The 24307-nt window shown below is 41.9% G+C and overlaps 1 protein-coding gene across 1 annotated transcript in view; it reads right to left on the bottom strand.

Moving 5' to 3' along the window:
• The window catches only part of gabrb4 (gamma-aminobutyric acid type A receptor subunit beta4), a gene marked incomplete at both ends in the record, with an annotated part of 91730 nt that extends 67936 nt beyond the window's left edge, over positions 1 to 23794 (bottom strand). The window contains 2 exons of the mRNA XM_080748789.1: positions 15357 to 15451; positions 23715 to 23794. Of these exons, the coding sequence (XP_080604915.1) occupies positions 15357 to 15451; positions 23715 to 23794 (175 nt within the window). The remainder of the gene's footprint in view (positions 1 to 15356; positions 15452 to 23714) is intronic.
• Positions 23795 to 24307: the final 513 nt, after the last annotated feature.

Raw genomic sequence — 24307 nt, forward strand, 5'->3', positions numbered from 1 at the left:
GGGATGGGATGATACGCGATATTATCGTTTATCGTGATAAAAAACACGATAATCGTATCGTGGAGATTTAATTTATCGTGATATCGTCCTCCGTCATGCACTGGGATCATTTCACCTTTATTTGCCAAGCTGCATATCCGGTACCACTTAAACCCTCTATAATTGGTAAAAGGTACTTTTACAAGTACTATACGTACTTGATAGTCTTTTTTTCAGTCTATAAAATGACTTTGCTTCTTTTTCACTCTCTATCAAATGACTTTTGGCAAATGTTCCGCCTCAGGATAATGGATTTTGATTATTGCGATAATATCGTATATCGCGATTTCTTTTGACACAATAATCGTGATATGAAATTTTCGTCCCATCCCTGATGACGGCTAGAGTTAACATGCGTCCTACAGAAGGACGAATCTGTGACGGAGGTGACAGCTAAGCTGAGCTCTCTCGTCTCTTTTGTTACTTGACTTGACAAAAAATGTTGCCTTTGTTTCACCTACTTCCTTATGAATCCATTAAGTCAAATTCACTCTAATATGACCTTGCCTTAAAGAGAAAATCACGTCTACCTTTCTCCTTACAGTAGCTCTCCCGTTTTTTCTTATAATGCTTTCCTCTTTCACAATCACTCTATAAGATCACAGGAATCTTGTCCTAGATTCTGATCCCTCGTGCTCCTTGCATATCGTCACTGTCGGGCAGAAACCTTGTATCTCCAAGTTTCAAAATGTATGTTCTTTCGTGAATTAAAGCCCTACTTCATCACACAAGAGTGATACAAGTAGTGGAAATTGCTATTGCTGTATTCACTACTGTAACTCGTTTTAAAAATAATAATAAAAAAAGGAACGGTTTTGGACATACAAGGTTTCTACCCCACAACAACGACGATTTGTTTGCTTGCAACGTAGTATAGGAATTGAGGCTCGTTGTAAGCTTGAAGCTTTGTATGTATGGTACCCTGTATAACGGCGTCAGCTAAATGTCTAAATTGTAAATGTAATTAATTCGCCTCGTGGAACGCTGGGAAACGCTGCATGTTTGTGGCCCGTGATTCCAGCTTCCCGTGCACAAATCAATAACGGTGCCAGACGCGGAGGCTGTGGCAGATTCATCCCCTCCCCCCCCCCCTTCCCTGGCCAGCAGTCCAGACGCAGCCCACCGTGGCTTGAGACCTCCAGCACCAATAATAAACAGTCAGCCAGTCGGGAGACAAACACATTATCTCACGCAAGGTCTCAAGCGGAAGCATGTTGTGCCGTGCACAAAATTTCAACAGACAAGCTTTTAGCTTTTACAATCAGTCACAAACACTTTGTTGCTAGTTACGGGGTCCATGCTAAGAACGTGCTTGCCATAAAAAAGGCAAAACTCTAATTTATTTATAATATAATTAGGGGAGAAACGAGAAATCGATCAATCAAGCTTCAGAAAATTAATCCCATTGTGTTTTAATGAGTGGAAGAATCGGTTCACACAGATGTATACAATGGAGGAACTATTTCTAACGGCAGAAATGGCTGCTAATATAATAATTCAAAATGTGAAAGTTCATATTTTTTGCCTGCTGGATAAACATTAAGCAATTTCACCACATTAACCCTGGTAAACGTATTTTGGGCATGTCATAGATGAACATCAAAAAATATATAATGAAATGTAAAATGTTGTATTATCTTCGCCAGGCCACAAGGCCGGATGGTGAAACTGCACATGCATGCTACCATAGGAGAGGGAAGACATTGGTCAGTTTGTCTCTGCCTCCCCACCGTTTAGGTGACTGAGGGAAAATGCCCCCCCCCCCCCCCAAGAGGCAACAAGAAAAGAAAAGAAAAAGGAAGAAATTATTAGTTGAGGCGGCAATGTTGTAGACGATCTACTACATGAAACGCGCCGCATCCATTGTGCATGCATGCTGTGGCTGAGCCCAGCCTTTATCTTCATGTAGAGAACTGGCCGCTGTGCTGTTTGTAGCTTATGGCTGTCGTGGTTGCTGTTACAGCGTGCAGAAGCAATCCGCGTATAACTGAGTTAGAATCGTGCAAAGACACCCGACCCGAACCGGGGAAAAAAAAGAAAAGAAAATTGTGCGCACGTTGCTGTGCGGGAGGCACCTGAAAGCCAGTTGTGAGTAGGGAACTCTAATGACTGGCAGCGGCTCTGGTCCTACAATCAGCATTTATTATCCCCTGGATTCCTTGGCTCATGACGCCTCCACATATAGGCCCTGCCCATTTCTGTCAATGGGCAGGGGGCATTGAACGGGACTCGGGAGCAGTCTAGTTTGTGTAGGAAAGATTTGAGTGACTGTTAAAGAACTTTCTCCCAAGGTAAGATTAAGACATCATGCTTTATATAAACCCTATTATATTAAGCCTAAACGGTTCTGCCGCCGTGTAGAACTGTTTTTAACAGTTTTCTTACTTAAAAATGAACATTTTCCCATGAAAAACACGTATTTTTCGGCCTGGGCGAAATACCGAGGTGGGGGGGTGGGGTGGGGGGGGGGGGGGGGGGGGGGGGGGGCAGGTCTTTGATCTTGACCCCCCTCCCAGAAATCTGTACGACGGCCCTGGCAACGTGGGTCAGCTTCGACTGGGGCAAGTGCTGAAACTATAGCTGCAAAAACTGCATTCATCCAATATATAGAATAATATGATAAATGATGCAGAGCAACTCCCCTAACAGAAACGCCCAGATGATTAGTTTATTTTAGGAACACGGTTCTTATGTGACGTGATCTAAGGTTCCCCTAAGGGGATATCAATACAAAAAATAACAATGTGAACCCGGGTTTTAGCGCGATCTAGCGGCAGTGACGTCAGGACTTCAGTAGCTTAAAACCTGTTTTTTTTTCCTTCTTTTTTTTACACGCTAAATAGCGCGCAGGACACCATAGACTGTGCATTGGTAAAGCATTATGTTGATGCTGACCCTCTCTGTGAAAGAGGATGGGTGTTAAATCCAATCACTAACCAGTCCTCCTCACCCACATGGCTGCCGCTGAAAGCTGTCCATTTGGCTCAGATAAGCTTGCCATTTCAGTCATATGTAGGCCATTCAGCATGTGATTTCATGTCAACTGAATGTCTATGGTCTTACCTCGTTTCTCAACCAAGCGGCACTCAATAACAACACAAGTTACGATGGAATCTAGATCAGGGGTCTTCAACAGGGGGTCAGGGACCTCTAGGGGGTCCTCAGTGTTACTCAAGGAGGTCTGCCAAATCTTTGTGTGATGGGGATTGGGGATTATTAGCCAAAAATTGCAGACGTACTAGCTCACAACGCCTCACGCTGCGAGGTGTTGTGAGCTTGTAGATCGGCTCTTTTTTTTGTAGAGTTGGTGTAGAGGGGAAAAAAAAGAGCAGACCAAGTACAGAGCCAACGGTCAACTTGACTGAATATTGAGGGTTTAAAAGGTTAACTATCTGAAATTACACATTAACATGAATCCCGCAACCATCTATGAAATCTATGAAACAGTTGAATCTGCAACATAGTTTTATACAATAGCCTATGTAGTTGGGGTCCCTGCTTCATCTCTCTCTCTCAGCTAGGGGGTCCTTGGGCTGAAAAACGTTGAAGACCTCTGATCTATTGTACAGCATGACTGAAAATATGTTTCTTCTTGGGCCACGCTGGTCACTAAAGGTCATTTATAGTGTTGGTTGGAGTGCCCACTCCCCAGGTGGACAGGCAGAGGATTCAAAGCCCTCGTCTCTGCTTGGTGGGCAGGAACTTTACCCCTGTGCCAGCCAGACGCCCCATTGAACCTGTCTCGATTGTTAATCAACAGCTTGTATTCCGTGGTGGAAAAAGTATTCCACATGTTTTACTTAAGAAAAAGTATCAATACTGCAATATAGTTTACAAGTAAAAGTCTGGGATTCAAAATGTACTTGAGTAAATGTACAAAGGTATTGGTACTGTATTTTGGAATGTACTTAAAGTAGCCTACTAAAAGTAGAAAGTCCTCATTATGCAGAATATCCTATTTCATGTTTTCAAATGTATGTAAATCTTTTGAAAATAGCAGATCTACGAGCTTTGTGACGCTCGCAAAGCATTGTGAGCTTATTATTTTCAAATGGCTGGAATGTATTTACTGAAGAGCTTGAGTGGTTAATGTATTTTTTGTAATAATAATCAAAATCTACAAAGTAAGTTTTCAAATAATTGTAGTGGAGTAAAAAGCACAATATTTGCCTCTAAGATGTTGTTGAGTAGAAGTAAAAGTACTGAAAATTGGAAAATACTCCAGTAAAGTAAAAGTAACTCAATGCATTTACAGCCATTATCGAGCACCGGTCACTGCCACTTAATAATCACTGTACAATAATTACCCTATAAGCATAATAAGCAGTTTAGTCACGGGTGAATCTATAGGATCGTGTCAAATATAGTCAAGTAAAAAGCAAAATAACTACCGAGGTGCCACTGTTTCTGTTTTCTAACCATAGCTATCCATTTCTGTGGTTACTTAATCAAATTCAACAAGGGTGATTTGAATTCTGCTTAGTACAGGTTCTCTCTCTCTCTCTCTCTCTCTCTCACTCTGTCTCCCTTTCGTAGTTCAACACATCCATGGGCTATTTGTTAAGACGTTAAAGCCAAAGCCAATAATCCACACAAACAGGGAGCAAAAAGGGGAGAAGACACGGGAAGACTCCCCATTAGCAGAGTATGCTAATGGCAAGTCTTTCTTTAATCTAATTTAAACCAGCTCAAGACGCTTGCCAGTCTGCTGCTACAAGCAGAAGAGAAAAGTTTGAGCAACGAATAACATAACAATAAGAATAGGACGAGAAACGATCACAGCAACGCTGATGTTAGCGGCCTGGTTGGGTATGTGTGACTGACTGTGGTGGAAAAAGTGCTAAAATGTTTTACTCATAAAAAAGTATCAATACTGCAATGTAGAAATACTCTGATACTCCGAAAAGTCCGGAATTCAAAATGTACTTGAGTAAAAGTACAAAAGTATTGGCATCAAAGTATACTTAAAGTACCAAAACTAAAAGTACAACATGTCTGAAAATAGCAGATCTACAAGCTCTACAAGCTTGTGAGCTTGTAGATCGGCTATTTGTAAATATCCTACAGGTATAGGGCTAAAGTGGATTATGTAAAAGTATTGGAAATCGGAAATACTCAAGTAAAGTACCAACACCTCAAGTACAGTACTTAATTAAGTAAATCTACCTAGTTACTTCACACCACTGGTGACTGAAAGGATGCGCTGAAGGCGGCCAATCGCGGGGTCCGCTGACCATCCAGTTTGGCTCAGAGATCAATGGCGAGGAGGAGAGGAGGATGTGGTCTGAATGAAGTGGCTGCAGGCTGGGCCTTTCATCTGGATCTACACAGTCAAATCCCAAGTGTGAGTTTAACTCAGTCTGAAAACTCACCGCTTCAGACTCATACCTCGCCGCCTCGGCTATAGCACTCCTCATTCCTTCTATCCCTTCTTGTCGCTTTGGGCTTTTTTTCTTTTTTACGGCGGGGCTCTGCAGTCTGAGTCTAGACCAGGGGTTCTCAACCTTTTCAGGCCGCGACCCCCAAAATAATAATATTTTAACTGGGGACCCCCCCATGCACTATTGAGACAGTTTTGGCCCCACACTCCTCCCCACCTCCTGCTAAGCAGGCCTGCCCACCTCTCCCCAACCCTCTCCCAGCTCCACCTGCCTCCTTCTCAGGCCTGCCCACCCCTCCCCAACTCCTACTCAGCACAGCAGTAGCAGTAGGTCCCGATTGTGATGTCACAATCGGACCTAAAATCAGACAGCCCGTTCTGAGACTTGCTTACTTAGATCGGCCCATAAACTGAGAAAGACACAATGGTCAGAAATAGTACTTTGTGAGGATAGAATGTGCTGGTGGGACACCAACAAAATACATAAAAATTGGATAAATAAAAATTCATGGTGTAGTCCCTTTAAATTGTCACTTTAGAAATGTGCAGATACACTCTATCTATACACTTAGGGTTAGTTGGCTTTAAGTTGGTCTAGACTGGGGGTCCTCGGAGTTACTACAGGGGGTCCGCCGAATCTTTGTGTGATGGGGGATAGCCGAAACTAGCAGATCTACAAGCTCACAAGAGGCATTTTGAGTTTGTGAATCGGCTATTTTCGGAGAGTAGGTGTAGAGGAGGAAAAAGAGCTGACCGAGTGAGCCAACAACGGTCAAATTGACTAAATATTGAGGGTTTAAAAAGCTAACTGCCTAAGAATACACAAGAATACACATTAGCATTAATCCAACAAATTAATAGAAAAGACAATGTGTAAAATGTAATTGAATTGTGTAAATAAAGAAACAAAAAAATATTTTATCGACACGAGTCACACAACACTGATGATAGTGCTGTCAAACAAGTTTATGAAGCTACCTCTGTCTATGAAATCTCCAACACAATGTTATACAATATGTAGTGGGTGGTCCCATTGGCCTGGAAAAAATGGACCCTCATACAGTTGTGTGACTCTGAGGATTATACTGCACATATAGGTGACATAGATTGGGGTCCCAGAGGGGGTCCGTGGCCTCAAGCATCTCAAACTGGGAAAGGAGAAAGGGTTGAGAATCACTGGTCTAGATGTCTTTTAAAAGAGACCGTCTGTGTGTCTGTTTGTGTGTCCGGGGCTAATCTCATAAACTGCTGATCAGTGCCACATTTCTCATGCACACTGCCAGTACGCCACATATAGCCTACTGTTAGTACCTCTCATTTTCACTGCACGGCTTTGAAAGAGGTATAGCCTTCTACAAGAAGGTCTGAGTGTCTGTCCAGAGCTAATCTCGTAAAACACTGGACCGATCAGCGCCACGTTTCTTGTGTGCTAGGGACGTGCTGGGCCCCTGATTCAGCCTGGGAAAAAGAGTTGGAGAGGCCCTCATTGCGCGCTATAGAGAGAGATCTCTCTCCATAGCGCTGCTGCTACTCAAAGATTTGCCATTTCAGATCATGACAAGTGACAAGCCAGTGGGCCAATTAAATGAGTTATATTTCGTCGTTGTCGGGTGGAAACCGTGTATGTCCAAAACCGTTTGTTTTGTATTTATCATTTAAAAAATGTATTAAACTATAAACTATAAAGCAGATCTGCTGTTTTCACTACTTTTGTGCGACGGCCTTGTATGATGAAGCAGGGCTTTGCTTTGCGAAGAAATGTACACATTTGAAACTTGGAGATACAAGGTTTCTGCCCGACGACAGTGACGATTTACTTTGTTGGCCGCCCAGCCCCCAAAATGGAACGAAGGCCGACATTTTATTTTTATTTTTTTCCTAATGGCCGGCCTGGCCCGGCCCGGGAATGAACCGTTGTCCCGCTTTTCCCAATGGCCAGCACGTCCCTGTTGTGTGCACTCTCGCTACTCACAGGACCGCAAAGGATACAAGCCATAGTGCTTTCTTGGGTTTAATCCTTTTATCAGGCCTTGGCTTGTATGGAACTGTCCTCTTCTGTGCATGTTTTTGTTGGCAAACTGTTAATAAAGTATGCAATCAATCAATCAAAGCTTTTAAATGCGTCATAGATATGTCACAGGTGACAGATGACATCATCTGGCCACCTTAAATCTAAGATCCACACCGGAGCCACACCGTGAGACAAATTCTGCATTTTTAGCGACGTCAACGCTATACTGTATGTGTCATTATGACAAAAAATAAATAAGAACATATATATTATCGTCATTGTCGGGTGGAAACCTTGTATGTCCAAAACCGTTCCTTTTTTTTTTTTATTCATATGATTTACAATAGTCAAAATAGCTGATCTATAAGATCAGCAATTTTCACTCGTTTTGTGTGACAGTCTTGTATGATGAAGCAGGCATTTACTTTTCGAAAAAATTAACACATTTGAAACTTGGGGATACGAGGTTTCTGCCCGACAGTGACGATATACAGTATATAACAGGGGTGGGCAACTTTGATGATGGCGAGGGCCACTATATTTCCACCTTTACTCCAGAGGGCCACATTGCATATTGCATATTGCATATCAAAACGCATCGCGCTGCGATGCTTTTGAGCTTGTAGATCGGCTATTTTTGCTTCCTTTGAATTGGAATCCAGAATTATATATTTTTTTTATTTTTGAATTGGAATCCTGAAATGTAACATTTTGATTTAATTTCAAACGGCTTTAGTTATACTCATGTTAACTTTATGAACTTAAATACAAAGCTACTAATATCTAGACTGACGGAATTAAAGAAGGTTGTGTTTGGAATTATAACAGCTGAAATCAATAATATATCAGTATTCCGGTAGTAACCTGCGGGCCGCATTAAGCGAAGGTGGGGGCCGCATGTGGCCCCCTGGCCGCCAGTTGCCCATGTATGATATATAATCTTTTGAAAATCGTCCCTGTTATTAACATAGGAAAACATAGTAACGCCAGATTGAACGTGGTTGTGCTCATTTTGTTGAGGAATTTCAAGTGGTGGGAGAGCAGACAGAGTGCACGAATCTCAGTGAAGCATTGCAGACAGTCAGTAGAAATAAATCCTCCGAGTGAAGACAGTAACCGACAGTTTTCCGAACCAAGCTAAGTAGGATGTAGATCCAGGGTCCTCCTTGTAAATGAAGACAGCACTGAGTGTGTCTATGGATGTACGGAGCAGCAGGCCAGCCAACCCCAGCACACAATACAAGATACAATGGCGCGTGAGTGAGTGCTTTGCAATTAGCAATGAATCATTCTCAATGCCCTATGATGAAGTGTATTGATTGTTCGAAGACTTAGAGGATGCATATAAACATAAAACATCACCGTAATCAAGCACCGCCATAAAAGTCTTTTTTTGTCCTTAAAAAAAACAAAAAAACAAGCATCATCATCAGCAAGTGACTGAATTTTAACATCTAGAGCGCTTAAACCCTACATACTTGTGAATGTGAAGTCAATAGGTCAGCCAGTTCTTGCGATACGCAAAGGACAGATACAGTACATGCAGGCATACTCACACTAGGGATGGTACGATACGCGATATTATCGTTTATCGTGATAAAAAAAACACTCACGATAATCGTATTGTGGAGATTTAATTTATCGTGATATCGTCCTCCATCATGCACTGGCATCAATTCACCTTGTATTTGCCGAGCTGCATATCCAGTACCACTTAAACCCTCTGTAATTGGTAAAAGGTAATAATATACGTACTTGATAAAGTCTTTTTTTCACAGAAGTCTTTGCCAAAAAATAGCCGATCTACAAGCTCACAACGCGTCACAAGCTCACAACGTGTCACGTTGTGACGCGTTGTGAGCTTGTAGATCTGCTATTTTTTGGCAAAATGTTGTAAATCGCGATTTCTTTTGTCACAATAATCGTGATATAACATTTTCATATCGTCCCATCCCTAACTCCCACACATGCATACTGTATGCACGGATTGCACGCACACTCACGTGCACGCATAGTCACAGTTCTGGACAGCTGGATTTAAATATATGCCTATGAACATATTGGTCAGTGGTCCTGGACAACCGCCTATTTGACCTATCACACCCAGCAACACGTGAGTGGAGTCAATTTGGACAGTTTTCAAGACACGCCAATGAAAGATACACATGCAATGCGTATAATTTATAGCTGTACAGTATATGTGTACTGTTATCGTGTGTATTATTGCTTAAATGCGGTAGTGGGGCGTGCACCAATAGCTAAACGGTTGATTTGTCATCAACAGCAACATCCCTGGCTTAATTGCCATCATTTCTCACTACAATTTCTTTCCTGTCTCAAAAGGCATCTTAAATAAACATGCTGGTTTTAGCTAAGGCTGTTCAGGTGTCACAGTCGGTGGCAGTGTAACGGTACCATTTCTGAGTGTTCTAATTTAAGGAATTTACATATACCTGAACAATAATGCAAAGTGAAAAATGAAATAATAATACTCTGTAGCATAAGGACTGCCAGGCCGAAACAGAAACTTTATTATGACATAGTCCAATGGCAATGGATCATTCACGCCCGTCTAGCGCCCCATGGAAATGGACCTCCAGTATAGCTGTCAATACAGCCTACACTATACTCTGAACATAATCTTTGTCAGTGCCCGACGTGCCGGTTCATCTGTCCCAGAGCCCTATAGCACCACCAAATTAAAGCCCTCTTTGTTCACTTTGTGGAGTTGAAGGTGGTCAGCAGTTGTGTCAGAACAGCAGCAGCTGACTGATGTTGTGATGGACTACACAGCTCTGTGGCCTGAGGGGAAGGAAAGGGAAGGCTGCTGCTGCTGCTCTCTGCTTGGGAAACTCACACTGGGAGTTACACGCCGACAGTGGCGGACAAAGTACTCACATTTCTTTTACTTAAGTAAAGGTGCAATGTAGAAACCCTGTTGCAAGTAAAAGTCCGGAATGTAAAATTTACTTGAGTGAAAGTGCAAAGGTTGGCATCAAAATGTACTTAAAGTTTCCAAAAGTAGAAAGTACTCATTGTGCAGAGTGTCCCATTTCAAGTTTTCAAATGTATAAATCATTTGAAAATAGCAGATCTACACTGACGAAAACGAAATAAAAACTGAGCTATGATGGCTAAAACAAAGGTCTAAATAAATATATTGACAATTTAAAACAAATAAAAACTAGACTAGAAATTTGGAGAAGGGGGGGACTGGTGGAGAGGAGATCCAGTAGAACTGAAAGACGTGTTGTGCTCTGAAAATCATTGTCAGATGATCTCAGACAATGTGTAGTGCTGCAACGTGTTGTTAGCTTGTAGGTCGGCTAATTTCAGCATGCAACCATGTGTAAAATCTGCCATTATGATGCCATCTGGTTGGGTTTAGGGTTAGCGTTACACATTTAGAGGTTAGCTATCTTTAGGGCCGATGCCGAATTTAGTTTGGTTCGGTTCAGGGAGTCACAAAATCTCGGCAGCACCAATCAGCCAAATTAATGGCCGTCCTCCTGATTTACTGATGTCATTAAATCAGAGTTTTTTGATCAAGCCTTTTGAATCAGAGGCTTTCAACTTTCAGGAAGAAACCAAAAATACACAGGGAAGCTACATTTGCACATTATAACCACATCCGGTGGTCTATTAGAGTAATGTTAACTCCATAGACACATACAAAACAGAAAAAGTACAAAACTATGGCACCACGTCTTTAAGTAAATGTATCAATACCACAATGTAGAAATACCTTGTATGTAAAAGTCCGGAATTCAAAATGTACTTGCGTAAAAGTACAAAGGTATTGGTATAGAAATGTACTTAAAATACTCAAAGTAAAAAGTAGTCATTATATGCAGAATGTCCTATTTCTCAAGTTTTCAATAGTATAAAATAAAAAAAACATCTACAAGCCCACAATGCATCGCGAGTTTGTAGATTGGCTATTTCCAAATGGCCGCAATGTATATAAGGCTGAAGTGGTTGATGTATGTTTTGTAATAAAAGCTTAATCAAAATCTTCAAAGTAACTAGTAACTAAAGTTTTCAAATAATTGTAGGCCTAGTGGAGTTAAAGTTCAATATTTGCCTCATAGATATAGTGGAAATAAGTAAAGAAATAAGTAAAGTAAAATAAATAATTCAGAATTGTACTAAAGTACAGTACTTCAGTTAGGGTACACATTATTGTGTATCATTATTTTATGCTTTAACTATTGAAAAATAGCAGATATTCAAGCTAGATCTGCTATTTTAGAAAAATAGTGAAAATTAGAATTTTGACCCGATTCTATAAGTGTCTTTTGAATCCTTCTAAGATTTTTTGATGTTTCTATATCAGCAAAAAATATTTAGTTCCAGGGACCACGCAGAAGCAAAATTTGAGTTACAAACGTTCGCTTTGAAAATACATATATTCAAAGATTTGCACACATTTTCATGACAAAAATAGCAGATCTACAAGCTCGCAGCGCGGCACTCGGTGCCGCGCTGTGAGCTTGTATATCTGCTATTTTTCACTGGTTAAAGCATTCAATAATTCTAGGCCTAAATGGGTTAAGTTCAGTAAATGTACTTGGTTACTTTACACCACTGAGTAGAGACACCAGCACAGAACATTGCCCCCAAGGTCATTAGGTGTTGACATATGACATCATCACCAAGTGACCTTAAACATACTATGCCCCAAACCATCCACGCTAAGGCAGTGGGTAGTGGCCTCTACAGTATGGAAATCTGTACATAGAAATTAACCACATGGACCAGTCGTTATAGCCGGGGACCCACAAGCCCAAAAGCTCAAGGAATAGGGTAGGACCTGTGATTTTCTGCCGTACTTTTTATTTCTGTTTTATCTATTAGTTTGGTCATTAAGGTCCACAGAATGAGAGGCCTGCTCTGCTGGAAACATCGCAAAAACAAGTTATGGCCATTTGTATATTCACTGTCCCATTGACTCCACTAGATATATATAAAAAAAAAAAAATCTGCTTTAAGTAGCATGTGAGGGGTCAAACTAGGGGTTCTTTGTGATTCTGAATCCATTGCAAGCATTTGTTTTGCATGAAAAACATTCCTTGGGCTGAAATCTAGCCCAAGGAATGTTTTTCATGCAAAACAAATGCTTGCAATGGATTCAGAATCATGAAGAACCCTAGTTTGACCCCTCACATGCTAATTAGCAGACTTTTTATTTTTTATTTTTTAATATTTCTAGTGGGACAGTGAATACACAAATGGCCATAACTCTTTTTCGCGAAGTTTCCAGCAGAGCAGGCCTCTCATTCTGTGGACCTTAATGACCAAACTAATAGATAAAACAGAAATAAAAAGTACGGCAGAAAATCACAGGTCCCCTCCCATTTTGATGACTGGGTCCCCGGCTATTACCAAACTTTGTACTGTAGCTGGAGACCCAAAAGAGAAATTAGATCCAAACTAGTGAAAACAGCAGAAAAAAAAAAAAACATTCCCATCAGCAAGTGACTGAATTGTAACGTCTAAGCGCTTAAACCCTACATACTTGTGAATGTGAAGTCAATAGGTCAGCCAGTTCTTGCGATACGCAAAGGACAGATACAGTACATGCAGGCATACTCACACTAGGGATAGGACGATACGCGATATTATCGTTTATTGTGATAAAAAAAACACTCACGATAATTGTATCGTGGAGATTTAATTTATCGTGCTATCGTCCTCCAGATCTACAAGCTCACTACTTTTTAATTATTATTATACTTTATTTATGAAATTCTTAGATGTGTTTGTTGGTATGTTTCAAAAGATTTTCCATCTTTTGAAATATATATTGTATTTTTTGTAGGGAAAAACAATATGGGATTTTTACTGGAGTCGTGACCCATGAATATGTGTCGGTGACCCACAAATGGCTTTGGGAACCACTGACTCTGACCCTCTGTACTGGACATGAGTTGACCCCTTACTCTGTGCACTTCTTTCCCTCTACACCAAAAACAGCCGATCCACAAGCTCACAATGCAACGTGTCACGTTTTGACTGTGAGCTTGTAGATCGGCTATTTTTGGAGACCAGCCCAATATGGCTGCCATCCCTACGGCTATAATGGGTTGCCGATATAAGATAAGAGTAGAATTGTTTTTCACGGGGTCCAGTATGAAAATTACACCCTGCTTTATTCTGACAATGACAGCATGCAAAACATTTCTAGTAAAAGAACATTGGTTTAAATAATACAGTATAAATGGCTTTAACCATACTGTATCTGTGGTTCAAATGATCAATAATAGTATTGTATTGAAAACGCCATATGGTTTGGAGAACTATGCGATGTTCAACAGTGTCTCACTGCGTGCCCTACTTCTGGAGAAGCAGCCATCTTGGATATGTGAATAGATGCATAGTAATGACATGGTGCTGTAACAGTCACTTCAAAGCCGTTCCCTAGATTTTGCCACTGGCTAACTCTTCAACAGATTTCATAGAAATGACAAGTAAATATCTTTGCGTTGAAAAGAGAAAACCTTGACTTGTAAATAGCCTTGATACACAGTAAATGACAAGAGTGTTAATTCAACACTAAAAGAGTTAAGAATGGTCCCTTTTAAGACTCAATCCAGAGCTTATTTGAATTACTAAAGCATTATTTTAACTAATCAGTATGGCAGAGTACGGTATGTTAATACATTATAACTATAGCATATCTGCAATAGTTGGAGAGGTGGTCTCCCTACTCTTCCATTGAGAAATGTAGACCCTGGTGGTTTTAGATAGGGCCCTACTGGTCTACAAGAACAGGGGTCATCATGTATACATCTGCATTGTAAACATTACATTTTTGCCACGGACATAAAGCGGAATGAGAATGAGCGGACAATAATATTATACCAGAAACACAATAAAGAGTCTGTAACTCTGAGAGTGTACACTCAGACTCAAACGCAGATTTGTACACTCTTAGAGTTATGGTGGTCCATGCAAATATAACATTATACTAGTGGATAATATGCCATAGTGTCATAGTAAATCAGTGTCATACATATTCTGAAGAAAACCTGGAGACTTGACAGTCAGTAATTTGGTCCTAAGATCAAAATAAGAAAATTATAATGGTGTGTAAAGCAGAAGATCTAAAATGTGTCACGGACAGGCCTAGTCTTTGCCACTGACACATTTGTCCGTGTATACCAGGGTTCCCCAATTAGTTTTCCCCAAGGGCCGAATTACGTCTAGGGTACCAAGCCGAGGGCCACGACATTGCAGGGGGCGACGGTGGCGTTCCCACTACTCCAGCGACAGTTTTCGTCGTTGTCGGCTGAAGATCTTGTATGTCCAAAACCGTTCGTTTTGAATTTATCATTTTAAAAATGATTTAAACTAGTGAAAACAGCCGATCTACAAGCACACAACGCCTCGCGGTGCGAGGCGTTGTGTGCTTGTAGATCTGCTGTTTTCACTACTTTTGTGCGACAGCCTTGTATGATTTGCGAAAGAACGTACAAATTTGGAGATACGAGATTTCCACGCGACAACGACGATATACTAGTGTTGTTGCTGCTCTTACTGGGGTTGGTGTGGGCCAGACAGTAGCCCCCCGCGGGCCGCAAATGGCCCGCGGGCCGCCTCTTGGGGAACCCTGGTGTATACGGACAATATTGACGAACCCTGGACAAGAAGCACTGCCTGGAGCCCATAAGCACAATATCTCCCCCTAAGCAGGGCATGCCTCTAGGAAGAGCGGCTGAGATTTGGTCTCCAATGCGTGGGGCCCACTGTAGAATCCCAGGTATAAGGCATGCAACTCACACAACATGCAGCTTTTAAGGGTCCATCTGGAGTGTTAATTCAACTGTGAAATTGTAAACATTTTCAGTTGACATTTTCAGAGTTAAATGATGGCTTCGGATTAACACTACTCCAGCTCCGGGAACAGATGTGATTTGCACGTACCTCCAAAATCAGGCCTGAGACGGATGTCGTACCCCTTCAGTAGCTTGTCCACGGTGGTCTTGGCCAAGGACATTCCTGTGTTCCCAGAAGAGGAGCTGAAGAGAGAGAATCCATGAGTGTTAATTTTGACAGCAATTATTAGTTTTAGTCATAAAGAAAAGAACATTTTTGAAGAAAATTTCAGTTTTTTTGTCATGTTTTAGTAATTTTAGTCTAGTTTTAGTCGACTAAATATAAGATATTTGTCGACTAAATCTACAATAGATTTTGAAGACAAAAATGTATTTTGGCAGGCCTTGATGGCTTCTGATTTTACACTTGAATGCTGAAAATAGAGGATCTACAAGCAAATCTACAAGCTCACAACCCGCGCTGCGACCACGCACCGCGACAACGCGCTGCGACAACATGCCGTGCTGCGACCTCGCCTTTTCTAACCTATAGAGACTATACATGTCAGTCTAACCAGTGTGCTTGGTTCTACAGACTGGGATCTCCATATGGGAATAAAAGGGATTGGATGTTAGACTATATGCATATACGCCATTTTGTTCTACTTCCGGGTGTCTTTCGACTTCCTTCACAGGTGTTACCGATGATACTAATGAAGGCTCTGTTCCATTCTGGTCAAACAGAGTCAGGGTGCTGATATTGTGCATGTTGGCTCACTGGAAACACTCTGCTACACCAGTGGGTCTCAAAGCGTCCTTGAGTGGGTTCCAAATGTCCCCATACAGGTGTGTAACTCTGACAGTGTACAAATGGAAGCAAATGGACCTGCAAGGGTCCATTTGATTCCATTTGTTGATTCCATTTGTACAGAGTTATGGGGGTCCTTGAAACTACAGAACCACTGTACAATAAATCAAACAGACCCTTCATTAGTATCATCAGTAACACCTGTGAAGGAAGTCGAAAGACACCCGGAAGTAGAACAAAATGGCGTATATGCATAGAGCCTATTGGGCATTCCTAGCCTGGTTCCAGCCCATAGACCCCGCCCACTCTCAGAGTGGACTGTTTCTCTGGTCTGGAGTTGAGTAAATAGTTAGGTCAAATTAGCCAAAAGTTAAACCAATCTGGGAACTAAATCAAAATCAATATCTTTCTTCACAAATGTGTTCATAAAGGTGTCTACTATCACCTCTGAACTTTCTCAATCACAACTCCCTTGGGGAACTTTGTGGGAGCCAATCAAAGTTAGGGGTATCCCATGGGCCTGGGATTAAAGGGGAAAAAAATGAAAAATGGCCAATATGAGCGTATGAGGTGTGTAATTAGGGTATTTTGGGGCTGCTGAATCCATTCCAACCATTAGTTATCAGTAAAAATGACTCCTTGGCCATAAAATAGGCCACAACAAACTACCTTTTTGTGTCCATGAGACATAATATTGGCAATAAAATTGCCAATATTATGTAATATTATATATAATATTATATATAATATTACAGGTGGGTAAGCGCACATCATGACACACATGATAAAATGATACAATCTGACAAGGAACACTCAAAAGGGTTTAAGCACAGGGACTAACGGGACACAGGTGAACTCGAATGACATGATTGGCTAAGCCTTAGCCAATTAGGCCTATTTTATGGCCAAGGAGTCATTTAAACTGAAAACTAATGGTTGGAATGGATTCAGCAGCCCGAAAATACCCTAATTACACACCCCATATGCTCATATTGGCATTTTTTTCATTTTATCCCCTTTAATCCCAGTCCCAGGTATCCCGATACCCCCAACTTTGATTGGTTCCCACAAAGTTCCCCAAGGGAGTTGTGATTGAGAAAGTTCAGAGGTGATAGTAGACACCTTTATGAACACATTTGTGAAGAAAGATATTGATTTTGATTTAGTTCCCAGATTGGTTTAACTTTCGGCTAATTTTACCTAACTAAAATGAATCGGCAGTTTCCCGATCCAAAATTGTGGCTTCTCCAATGAGCGCAGGGGGTGGGGGTGGGTCTAACGAATATCCAATCCGCGCAGCAGTTGAAACGATTACATTTCAGGAAGTTCACACACCAGGCAGGCAGGCAGGCAGGCAGGCACACACACACACACACACACACACACACACACACACACACACACAGAGAGATGCCCGCACACTGATTTCACCAAGCTGTTAATGTTGATTATATGTTTCTGGTCGCAGTTCTGTGTGGAAGCAGCACTGTCTGGCACACACACACACGCCGCGACTGTGCGTCGACTCGCGATCGCCGTGCGTCGCGATCACTTGTGCGGGGCCGCGCGTGTGCACGCTCGCACAAAAGTCCCTCCCCTGGAAATCGTTCAGTCGGGGCACAATGTCAGACTCAAGCGTCAGCTGAGTCTGAAATCAGGCTAGGGCATTCCCATATGAAGTCCTGTTAGGGGAACCACACTAACAGAATCATGTATATTCTATACTAGGTTAGACTGACATGTACAGTATATATATATTGGCATTCACAGATATGGGCTTAATATTGATGACATCAGGGATCTCCATATATGGGCATAAAAGGGATTCTGTTAGTGTGGTTCCCCTGACATCACAGTGATGTCAGAGCCAAGGGACAAGGACTGACACAGAGATCTCCATATATGGCCATAATGTATTAGTTTATTCAGTTTTGCGAAATTCGCATCATGGGAACCACACTTGCAATTTTCAATGGCATCTTTGATCTTTCTAGTTAGTTTTTATCTAGTTTTCCTCAGTGAAAAAAGGTTGTCGACGAAACATTTTTCATCATAGTTTTAGTTGACGAAATCAACACTGAAGTTTGCGAAAGGTTTTGGGCAGGGGTTCTGACCCTTGTTCATTCCAAGGATCCCCCAGTTTGATTATCGAAATGTAATCGTTGTATCTCCAAGTTTAAAAATATTATGTTTTTTCATAAATTAAAGCCCTATCATCATAAAAGAGTGTTGTGCAAAAGTAGTGAAAATAGCCGATCTACAGTACAAGCACACAACGCCTCGCAGGCTCGAGGTGTTGTGTGCTTGTAGATCGGCTATTTTCACCACTTTAACTTGTTTTTAAATTAATAATAAAAAAAGGAAGGGTTTTGGACATACAAGGCTTCCACCTGACAGCAACGTTATTAGTCCAGTCATTCTCAAACACTTCCATGATCCACAGACTTGATACGTATTAGACCCCCATTTTGAGGTGGAGGGAAATAATGTCGAGAATCAATCTGTTCCCCATTTTGCTGGGGACCGCCCTGGAGCTCCCTCACAGTATCCTAGGGGTCCCAGGGTCCCACTCATGTCAAGGCCCATTATTTATTCAGCATTTGAGCCACAGACCACCCTTTAGCCTCTCAGAACCCAAAACTTTTAATATTATTCTATAATTGTTGGATACGATTTTGTCCACAATCCCATGCTGTATTGGTCCAAGAGATACAATGTTACAGGCAAACCTTGATCAAAATAATACTTCTTCTACATCCTCTAATTGTGTAGACATCTTGTAAATTAAGTCATGCGGAACCATTTGGTTTCATTTTACACTCTCAAGAGGTAAAGATCTATAAGGGTCCAATTGGTTACCAACTCTCCATCATTTAGCTGGTGACCACCTGGAACCCCCTCAAGGACCCACTGGTGGTCCCCGGACCACTGGTTGAAAACCACTGCATTGGATCGCTGACACCCATTTGATAAAATCTTTGTCTCTGAGAGCGCAATACATTACTGTTGAATGCTCAGTGTTACTTTAACTCAGAGAGTGTACAAGTGGAACCAAATGGATTTGTACACCCTGAGTTACGGACCCGTAAGGGTCCATTTGGTTCCTATAACGGTTAATTATTTAGCTGGCGACCCGGAAAACTCCCTCAAGGACCACGAGGGGTCCCCTGAACCCATGTTGAGAACCAGTGGTTTAGCGTGCCTCAAATGAATATATAACAGAATAATACTGCTCTGTGTGTGTGTGTGTGTGTGTGTGTGTGTGTGTGTGTGTGTGTGTGTGTGTGTGTGTGTGTGTGTGTGTGTGTGTGTGTGTGTGTGTGTGTGTGTGTGTGTGTGTGTGTGTGTGTGTGTGTGTGTGTGTGTGTGCACGCGCATTAATTAAATTGATGAGGTCGGATTTCAAAAGGTGGTAGACCCTAAGTCTGCATTTAAAAAACATCAACCATTAGTTGGTAACTGAATAAAGTGTAGTCTCTGTGCCAGAACATAAATTTATCTGAGGGTCACACTTAATGTAGCCTAACACCTTTGAGAAAGAAGTCAAAAGTAGCAGAGGTAGAGCCATCCCTTGACAGAAAAACCTCAGTTGAAAGAAAAATAAACACCGCAGTGAGATTGTCATCGCCACTGAATATCTGCAAAATACTATATAGTCTGTTCAGTTTGATATTCTAACAGCCGCTGAGAAAAGAAAAGAAGTAATCGCCCACTGCCCTGAATGAATGAATTGTCAGATACAGCAGGGGTTTTCAAAGTGGGTGACGGGGCACAACTGGGGTGCCGTGACAGCAGTCCAGGGCTGCCGTGAGATAATTTGATCATATTTGGAATTTATTTGGACACTTGAAAAAACATTTTAGTATCATTTTAAACTTGAAGTACAAAGTTATTTTCAGTCAGCTCTAACCAAATGGCTATTATCTCAACGTTTTCCTTGCAACATAATCACTAAAATATCATAACTGGCGGGCAGAAACCTTGTATATCCAAGTTTCAAATGTGTACGTCTTTTGGTAAAGCAAAGCCCTGCTTCATCATACAAGACTGTCGCACAAAACTAGTGAAAACAGCCGATCTACAAGCACACAACGCCTCGCAATGCGAGGGGTTGTGTGCTTGTAGATCTGCTGTTTTCACTCGTTTAGTACATTTTATAGAACGAACGGTTTTGGACATACAAGGTTTCCACCCGACAACGACGATATGCTAGTATAAATATAAGGTGCTGGGAGTGAAAATTATAATGTAGGGGTGCCTCGGATTAAAAAAATATTTATGGGGTGCCCTGAGACAAAAAAAAGTTTGGGAACCCCCTGAGATACAGTGTGTTGGCACAACTTTGCAGCGACATGCTAAAGTTTACAATGATTATGTGTTAGTCCTACCAAGACCCACTTCACTGTTTGCTATGAACTGACTCTCAACACCTGAGGTTTTCGCACTTTTTATACCAGAAGCCCACAAACGGGCAAGTCAGAATAGCCACGCTCACAACGCATCACACTGCGGTGTGCTGTGAGCTTGTAGATCTGCTACTGAATATCCTTTTCTTTTTTTTTATTGGGAAATCAGTGGTGCACAAAGCACTGAAATAGTAGGCCGATGCCGTGGCACATTTTTCCGGAATCACTGTCTGTGTTGTATGATGATACTAACCTCTCACAAGTAACTTTCTAAGGTATTGGAGAGATGGATCAAGGAACCTAGTGGTCCCTACAGTATGTGAACATCAAATAATTGGATCAAATTATTGGATTTTGACGTGGACTGAAATCGTTTAACAATCAAAGACCCCACCCGGTATAATATTACAGTGCTCAAAGTGCAAATTATGCTGTAGGCCTATGCATGCAGTGGAGCTAAGCGGTTTGAATCAGTGGTTCTAAAAGTGGGATCCAGGGACCCCCAGGACCAGGGGTCCTTGAGCAGGTTCCAGCTAGGTCCCCAGAAAAAATGAGTTAATAGCATCAAAATCTGTTTAACCACTTAACTCTCATTTATACATAGGATATTATTTATTTATTTTTTGGGAAATAGCTGTTCTACAAGATCACAACACATTGTGATACAACGTGTTGTGATCTGGTATTTTCAGATTGAAAAACTGTGAACCGTTTTGAATCATTTTGAACACTTAAGCACATCTTCTTAAGGGTACAGAACCCAAAGCATTTGTAGATGGGATTCCACATCCAAATACACCCATGTAATGAGTAGGAATGTACAGTAGACCTGGCTATCATGACTGACACCTGAAAAATTGGTGCTGTGACCTGGAGCCCAGCTCACCAGCTGAGTGTGTGTGTGTGTGTGTGTGTGTGTGTGTGTGTGTGTGTGTGTGTGTGTGTGTGTGTGTGTGTGTGTGTGTGTGTGTGTGTGTGTGTGTGTGTGTGTGTGTGTGTGTGTGTGTGTGTGTGTGTGTGTGTGTGTGTGTGTGTGTGTGTGTGTGTGTGTGTGTGTGTGTGTGTGTGTGTGTGCGTGCGTGCGTGCGTGCGTGCGTGCGTGCATGCAGTGCATGTGTGCAGTGCATGTGTAGGGCAAGTGTGTGCGTGCACGCGGGCACGTGTGCTTAGAACAAGTTTTTGGGGGGTTGAAAGAAGAGGAAGTCGGTTAAAAAATCACTTGTGTGCTGTGCTATGGAGGAGTCCGGGACATTGCATGCTTCAGTTAGCCGGTGCCATGCAGATGTTCCATTAGCTCATGTCATGCAGGTGTTGTTCAGCCTGTTGGAAAGCTGAGGACTGTGTGGGGTTTGTGACCTGACAACAGCCTGGCAGTCCCTCCTCCACACCTGGAATACACTACATCAGGGGTTCTCAACCCCCCTTCAGGGGGGTCTCCTGATTATTTTGTTTGGGGGGGTCCCCAGATGATTAACTTAATGTGCAACATTGTTTTCTCACTCAACAGTGAACAAACCAACATAAAGTTTAAGTGTATAGAGGGTATATGGCTGCACGTTTCTAAAGTGACAATTTAAGGACTTTTTAATACCTCTAAAATGACAAACATTGGTCAAATTGTCAAATATTAGAGGCAGAAATTGTGAAAATAGCGGATCTACATGCTCACAACGCCTCGCGTTGCGAGGCGTTGATCTGCTATTTTCACAATAGAACCATGTTATACAAAATGTAATGCCTCAACTCTTATAGTGCTCGTCAGGGTGGGGGGTGGGGGGGGGTCCCCCGTTAAAATATGATTCTTTGGGGGTTCGCGGCTTGAAAAGGTTGAGAACCCCTGCACTACTACATTATGACATTGTGTGTTCCAGTGGTTCTCAAAATCTGTCATTTCAAGGCCCCCCCCCCCCCCACCCCGTAAGGGCCCATTTGGTTACCCCCCCCCCCCCCCCCCCCCTTCAAGGAACCCAGAGTGCCCCCTGGACCCGACTTTGAGAATGGCTGGTGTATTCCATGCATACAGTTGATGACTGGGGTGTCTATAGAGGCCAACTGACTGCAATCAAAATTCCAAAATGTCAAAATGGATGACTGGGATGTGAGGGAACCACTAACAATTGTAACTCAAATCCTCCTGAGGTTGAAGGAGCTCCAGTGTATACCTTAAGGGATCATGTCCAAGTACTAGAGATTCACAGTCTGATGTAAAAACTACTGATCTTTATGGGTATCATGTGACAGTGATCATGCCATTATGCATTAACATTCCATTTACTAAGCCAACAACTAAAAGACAACATCAACAACAACCACAATCATATAGTATATGGATGTGGAGCCTCTATAGCTACAGGATAAATAGACCTATAATTAATTATTGCACAAATGATTAAATTAATAATTTGACAGCATGTAGGCAAATATGACAACCTCACCTACATTTGGTATTTGAAATATGTATCATTATAGCCTATAATTTCTGATAGTGTTGATGGATATTTATGTTTTGTAAAGTTGATTCTGTGATTCTGTTGCTGTAGTCATTCATGTTTGCTCCAAAAAAAGGAAAAAGAAAAATCTGAAAGGCCAAGACCTCTGGACGCTTAATTCATCTGATGGCTGATTGCCATGGCGTAACCTATTGATCGTGGGCTGATTGATCAAATTATTTCACCTAATCATCGAGTAAGCCTTGTAGCCTAAATGGGCTGTAATTCCAAAGGAGATTAGGCTTGAAACTCGCCCCGTGCGTTGTTGTAAATGACCATTTTTGATATCGGGAGTTGGCTATATGTGTTTCACAAAGGCTTGGATGTGTCGTGCACGCGGTGCTTTTGCGCTCGCGCGCGCCTCACAGAATCGTATTATGGAGAGCATATATCGCTTGCAATATCCCTATAATAAGTGGGCCCGTTAATGCGATTGACACGCATTCTACCTGCTCGCGGAATGGCTTTTATTGCACGTTCATCATCAGTGGGGGCTGCTTGCAATCAAAGTGCTCTGATACCCTAAATGATGGAGAGTTGCTAACCAAATGGACCCCTATAGTCAGATCTGGAACTCTTGTAGAGTGTAGGCTGTATTGAAACCGATTTGGTTTCATTTTACGCTCTCAAGAGTTCAATTGTTGTCAGACACCTGCATTACTTAATTCACAAGAAATCTACACATTTGGATAATGTAGAAGGATTGTTACGTGTGATCCACGTCTATCAGTGGGGATGGTCTCAGTCAGAGTGCTCTCTCTTACCTTTGAACAAAGCAAACGAAGGACAGAGCCGCCAAAGCAGAGAAAATTCCACATAATTTGTCTCCTTGACGACCCAACATCTCCACGAAATCCTAATATGGTTTCAATAATCCAACCGCCAGTGGTCCTCCCCCCCCCCAAAACAAAAACGTAAAATTGGCAATCAAAAAATAATTGCCGTTAAAAAAAACATCGCATAAACTAGCCTACATCTACGCATGCAATGACTTCATTTAAAACACTGGTTTAAACCTCTTAATTGGCTGTTTCTTTTTCTCGAGCTATGGAAATCCGTGCAGGTCACAGAGCCCCTCGACCAGCAGGAGCAGATCAGACATCTTTGCTCAGAAAGCAGCCTGACACGATACTTTTAAAAGTGATGATCAAGTAGCCTTATCCCTTAGAAAAAAGAACGTCTGGCACAAATCAAATGACACCCGTTGGATGTTCAGGCAGCGACGTCTTGGACGTTTTTTTTTCTTTCTTAAATTGGAAGATGGAATTTCCCAGTCCAGATCTGCAGAAGAGGCATGGTTCCAGAGAGATGCTGTGGCGCGACACACACTACTGACTAAAATTCCACACAATTCAAC

The sequence above is a fragment of the Nannobrachium achirus genome (genome assembly GCF_963921795.1).
Source record: "Nannobrachium achirus genome assembly, chromosome: 19".
NCBI classification, from domain to species: domain Eukaryota; kingdom Metazoa; phylum Chordata; class Actinopteri; order Myctophiformes; family Myctophidae; genus Nannobrachium; species Nannobrachium achirus.